The 6,554-nt window shown below is 32.6% G+C and overlaps 2 protein-coding genes across 2 annotated transcripts; both read left to right on the plus strand.

Moving 5' to 3' along the window:
• Positions 1-943: 943 nt before the first annotated feature.
• LOC116347732 lies at positions 944-3,409 on the plus strand. Its single transcript, XM_031778445.1, has 3 exons — positions 944-1,112; positions 1,187-1,427; positions 1,487-3,409. The coding sequence occupies exons 1-3, from the start codon at positions 990-992 to the stop codon at positions 3,331-3,333; spliced, it is 2,211 nt and encodes a 736-aa protein (XP_031634305.1). The 5' UTR covers positions 944-989; the 3' UTR covers positions 3,334-3,409.
• A 362-nt stretch (positions 3,410-3,771) lies between these two features.
• On the plus strand, positions 3,772-5,363 carry LOC116347733. The gene is made up of 2 exons (XM_031778447.1): positions 3,772-3,953; positions 4,018-5,363. The coding sequence occupies exons 1-2, from the start codon at positions 3,867-3,869 to the stop codon at positions 5,194-5,196; spliced, it is 1,266 nt and encodes a 421-aa protein (XP_031634307.1). The 5' UTR covers positions 3,772-3,866; the 3' UTR covers positions 5,197-5,363.
• The last annotated feature ends 1,191 nt before the right edge of the window (positions 5,364-6,554 follow it).

Consider the following 6,554-nt stretch of genomic DNA (forward strand, 5'->3'; position numbering starts at 1 on the left):
TCATATATTCAAAAACAAGGAACTTCACGCATCAATAAATAAATGAACACAAAAACCATCGATGATTCGTATATATAATTTCATAAAGTTTTACAAAATAATCGCATTTTGATAGTTGGTCGTATTGAAAATAAGATTAGTTCTATTTCATAATGTGAATTTCCGGCATTTATCGATTCAGTCTGGTTCAACGTGAATTTAGATTAATTTGAAGAACTTAAATAAGATTATGTCCTATGACATGCGTCGCCTACTAATAATAGTAATTGTGTTGTGCTGCTTAAATGTGGTATTTTTGCAAGATGCAAAAACATTTGATATTTGTGATCATAACGGAAGACCAGGCGTTTTTTTATTGGCTGTGTTAGAGCATGCAGGAAATGGACAATATGGCAGTGCGATCCGTGACGCTGTAGATGCGGTACGAGGTAAAAAAGATTTTGTTGGACTTGAAAATCCTTCCGATTCTGATGTTGGGAAATCATCTGACGACCAAAATAATCTCTTATCCGTGTAAAATAAATCAAAGAAAAAAATTGAAAGCCTGTCATATTCAATTAATACAGTTCAAATCTGCTCGGAACATTTTAAAATTTATGTTTTTTTATATAAACAAAAAAAACTGCGGGATTTTTTTTCGTTAAAACATTTGATTTGAATTACAATTAATTTTTCCTCACAGAGTCTGTACAAATTATACGAATACTGTGCTCATGATTCAAGTGACGTTGCAAACGTAATGCAGTTCAACATAGTAATCATAATGAGACTAAATAAATAAACTGTCACCACTCAGCGGATTTTTTTACACCACAAAATGATTGAAAAATTCAAACTTTCCTACGTTCTTTTTCAAAAACTACGCTCATTCGCATCGATAATGCAGAATATTATTGTTAAACTTGACACTAAAAGAATGACAGTCCAAACGTCAATGGCAAAATATTTATATATTTCTGTGTTGTAATGAATATAAAAGTAATTCTGAAATGGAATCAAACACTATAAATTTGTGTCGATTGTGTTTCGACGAAGGAAACATAAACATTTTCGATGAGAATGGGCAATCAATGCAGATCGCTGAATTAATAAAACAACATATGCAATGTGAGGCAAGTACTTGAGTAAATATTTTCAACAAAACCAAAAGAACTATGAACCATAACATGTTTGTATTGAATTACAGGTATGTGAATATGACACAATGCCAAGGCGGGTATGTTCAGATTGTTGGAACCAAGTGCGAAGCTTCCATCAATTTTATGAATTTGTGAAAAGTTCACAAAACGTATTTTTATCCGAAAAATCCGAACCATTTACCGAAGTTGAAGAGCCATCATTCATGAATGAGACACAGCACGAACTAATGCCATCACCTGTAGTTGATGAAAGAAATATTGAAACAAGTAAATTAGGCGAATTCTCAGGTAAATATTAAAATTACTATTCCTAGCACAAAACTACTATAAAATTTACCCATTCACAGATATGGAATATCAAGAAACTAGAGATACCATAATTAAAACCGAACATGGAATTGAAATTGAATCGCAAATAGTTGATACACACGAACAAACAGAAGAAAATCTGATTCAAACTACCACACAGGGCAAAAATAAGGACGTGGAGTTCATTGCACAAAATTCCTGTCATTGCAAGCACAATTGTGCCCAAAAAATTGATGTCGTCCGACAAAAGGAGTATTTCGATGATTTCTACGGTTTACAAAAATGGTCTCAGCGAACCTTATTTCTCCGATCATTGGGTGAAAAGCAGCCGGTCAAGGAAAATATCGGATCCATAATGAAATCGAAGAAAACTTTCATTTCAAAATACCATTTGGTCGATGGCGCTGGTGCCAAGCAACGTGTATGCTCGCTCTTTATTGAAAAATTATTAAAAGTAAGCCGCGGTAGGTTATTTCGGGCGTTGAAATCATTGGAACTAAACCCTGAAGCCGTTGAACGTAGAGGATCGTTTCCAAAAAAAAAAACTGGCGATGACGCAATTAATTTGGTGAAACAATTCATTGCCAAATTTCCCACCTTCGAATCACATCGTAACAAAAAGTATTTGCACCCACAGCTAAATTGTAAAAAGTTATACAATCTGTATTGTGATTTTTGTAAATCCAAAAACGAGGTTGCATTAAAGAATGGCAATTTCATAAAGATTTTCAAAGAAAATTTTAATCTTTGCTTTGTACGACGCGTAAAAGAATGCGATTTATGTACAAAGCCCGGTACACATAAACAGTTGAGCGACGAAAGTAAAAAAGAGCTGCACCGCAAAAAGAAATCACACATGAAAACCGTGGAAAAATTGAAAGAATGTTTTGTCGATTCGGTGAATAAAGCGAGTGAAAATGAGAGTGGCATCGAAGTTTTTACGTTTGCATTGCAAAGAGCTCAAGAGATACCAATTTCACCTAGAACTGAAGTATTGAGCTATCGACCATTGTGGTGCTTCAACGTATGTATATTTGACGAAGTGAGAAACAAGGGCTACATGTACGTTTGGAATGAATCAATTGCTTTGAATGGCTCACAAGAAATTGGATCATGTTTGCGAAAACATCTGCGCAACAATTTACCAGCGAACACAAAAGACGTGATACTCTATAGTAATTCGCATTTTGGACAAACGCGCAACATCAAAATCTCATTAATGATAAAACATTTATTCGAAAATTTCTTAAAACCGTCCGGCGTACGATCTATAGAACAGCGATTTTTTATAAATGGACACAGCTACAATAGTTGTGACCGTTGCTTTGACAACATTGAAAAAGCAAAGAAAAAAACGAAAACTATACTTGTTCCAGATCAGTGGTGTGATGTCATTTCGAAAGCGAAAAAAATCGAACCCAGCTATGTCGTAGTACAGATGAAACGAGAAGACTTCTTCAGCTCTGAACAACTGGAAAAACTTTTGGCAAACAGCAAAGTATCGAGTAATGGTAAAAAAATATCATGGTCTAAATTTCAAAGTATCACCTATGATTATGCGACCGACCCATTTCGATTGGTCGTTAAAAAGTACCACACCAAAAAATCACAACCGATTTCCATTCTACTGCAAAAAAGAAACAAATCGGACACATTTCCCAAAAACGATTTAAAATGTTTGTACGATGAAAGGCGTACAATTTCTCAGGAAAAATACAACGACTTAATGGCGCTAATGCAATATCTTCCCAAAAACAAAGAGTGCCAACAATTCTATGAGTCGCTTGAATACACCAGTGAAAATGCAATTAAAGACTGTGCATTAGCCCATCGCCAGTCAAGTGACGACGAAGATTATGATTTAGATGAAAAAAGTGAAACATGAAAACCAAGGTTCACTTTCTCTGATACACTTTCACTCTGTGCGAACATAATTTAATTGCATTCTAAATAAAATAAGGAGAGACAAAAAAAATTTAAATAAATGTTTTATTACTTTGTACTTGGATTTCGTTTGATTTCAAACATTTTTGAAACTCAATCATACTAATCAATCGGATATACAGGTAAAAATACACTTTTGCGTTGTGATTTGTTTAAAACAAGAATTTGATCTCAAAAAAGCATTTAAAATGAAAACATTAATTTTATTTTGAAAATCGTTTCAAATCTCAAACATCAATTCTTCACACATACATCTGGCTGTAGTTGTTTTGACACATTGTGTAAAGACAAGTATGCAGCCATTTTTTTCCGTAGATTTCGTCTGTCATTCGTGCTTCTTTTGAATTTTGACGTTTAGTTTCAACGATAATTTCTATATAAACAATTGTGTACAATACACATGGAATACATTTCGCTTCGAAAAGTAAACTGTGATTTAGTTTGGAATTCTGGAAATTTTCGGACAATATCAATATGATTTCGAATGCTCGAAAAACAATCAATAAAGAAACACAAGAAGCAATAAAAAGACTTCTTACATCAAATGTTTCATTACAATCTGTACGTATATTTTGTTGTTGTAATATTGTTGTGTATTGAAAATTACTATTTTCTTGTTTTAAAGATGTCACCAAGTACGCCAACCATTCAATTGGATCATATCTTTTCACAAATTCTGCAGAAAAAACGCGAAGAACAATTAGAAGCATCGAAGCTCAGCAATATGTCGAAATCGAAATGTGATTTATCCATTGAATCAAGTGGTTCGGAACAAAAAAGGTTGTGTGACATTGAAACAATACCGGTCCAAAGAGCTACCGTCGTGGAATGTGAAAACAGCATGATTTTTGGTAAGGAGAATAAGACACTATTGCCGGATGATAGTTTTTTGGTGTTAGAGCAGCAGTGCGATGTGAACGATAAAAAGGAAGGACTTTTGAATATTAATGAAAATGAAACAATTTTGTTTGACATTGAACCACCTTCTGATCTATGGAATCAAACAGTCAATCAAACTGCTGATACTACCGACGCTGAAGACGACAATTTAGATAAGACGCAAGATGAGAATGCGAACATCAATGACAACGCAAATGAAATTGATGATGAAACAATTGAAATATCGCCCGTCAAGTACATCGGTCTCATTCGACCATCGACAATCATCGAAGAGACGTCTTCACAATTTGAATCGTCCAGCCAAAACAGCAGCGAATCTGTTTCAAAATCATCACTGCATAAAACAGCGTCCACGATCAATGAATCTGTGAATGATGAACCGAAAATCACAAGTACATTGAACAAAAGTGAATCGATGGAAGTACGTGCAATGGATTTGCAACCATCCAATGACGAACGTCAAAAACGTAGAACGTTTGCATTTAAACGGACAAATCATACATTCTTTCCCGACATCAACTTGGATCCAATCAACGAATGCGCTGTGTCTGATGAAGAGGCAAACACTGAAACTCCAATCAAAATTTCACAACGTGACAAGCTGATTTCAACCGATGTGAACAATACTGAAGATGAAAATAGTTTCAATAATACATTGGAACGGGTTGATTTTTTCTTGGAAAAAGGAAAACAGATCATCGAAGAAGAAACAGCAAATGCTCAACGCAACCATCTTCATCACAGTCTTCTGGAAACTCCAACTTTTTCGTCTAAACGAAAACTATTGCTCAACGAAATGGCTTCATTTGAGATGTTGCCATTGGCCAAGCGTGGACCGCTTATTGACTATATTACACCGAACATTTCGAAACAAAAACGTACCCATAAATTTTTCGATAAATAGATATTTATCTGGCTAGTCGTTGACAAACATATTTTAAACTGATCCAGTTATAACAATTGTACTCTTGAAAGACGTACACGAATATTTTTTTATAAAATCTTTAAAAAAGAATCATTTATAATCAATTGTATTCCATCACAATGTGATGACTTTATCAGCTAATTTTTTGGAAATATATTAAGATGTGAATTCGTATAAATTCACAGTAAAAATAAAACTAAATAAAAATTGACAACAAAATATTTGCTTTTTATTCTTTCATAATATTTTTTTTTTCTCTAAATATATTGTCTGAACAATTTAAACACTGAATTCATATATACAATAGAAGAAATCGATTGCCAACGAAGTCTATGGTAAGAAATGACGCTGATATATTCATGATTTTATATTCAAAAATAAGTCTTCATATGCCACCTGGTTAATAATATCGATGCTTCTTCGTGGCTCCTAAAAAAATTCTTCGAAATTAAATAAATATAATTTCTTTTAGTTTTACTTAATTTGAAATATTTGAATTCAAAATATCCACAGTTAACCGTAAAATGAAAAAAATATACTCCAACAATACTGTTATATATACAAATTTCACATATGACTAAATATAAAAATTAAATAGAATTGGATACACAATTTGTTTGTTTTTTTTTTTTTTGCAAATACAGACAGTGCGTTATTTGCGCGTGTTTACGCTTATCAGAGTTTATCAGTGGTTTGATTAGAGCATATTGTTTATATGTGATACCTTCGCGTACCATAAATTTTGCTGCGAATTATACGAGTTTTTTCTATCGTAAAATAAAAAGAGAAATAAAAATTCGTGTTCAATGTTAAATAACTTTTTCGGCACAATTTCTGGATAAAAAAATAACGTAAATTCTTACAACAAGAAGTTTGTTATAATTTCAATATTTAATTTACTCTAGTATTTACTTGAATTTTTTTCTATGGCTCAACAACATTTAGTTAAAAGTTGAATTAAATCTAAATTTCAATTTTAACATTGATAGATAAAAATAATTTTGAGAGAGAACAATTCTATTTACGTTAGAATGTGACTACCGCCTTTCGTCTGGAGCTTATCGATTTGACAATTCCATCAGATCAAAGAAATATGAATTCACTATTTTGTGGCTCCAAATAAAATTCATTAAAATTCTTGAAAAATGCATATTTAATTTTAAGAGGAATTATTCTTTAAATGAAATAATTTTACTTTTTGAGGACTGTAAGACATGAACGAATAGGAATGCGTTAGTTGATTAAAAACACTTTTTTGTCTTATAAATATTTATTATCTTTTTATAGAACAATTGTTTCGACGCTCAATGCGTCATCAAAAGCATTTTTAGTTAAAA

Source organism: Contarinia nasturtii, unplaced genomic scaffold (genome assembly GCF_009176525.2).
Source record: "Contarinia nasturtii isolate CC-2019 unplaced genomic scaffold, AAFC_CNas_1.1 Cnas_scaffold_2074, whole genome shotgun sequence".
Lineage (NCBI taxonomy): Eukaryota > Metazoa > Arthropoda > Insecta > Diptera > Cecidomyiidae > Contarinia > Contarinia nasturtii.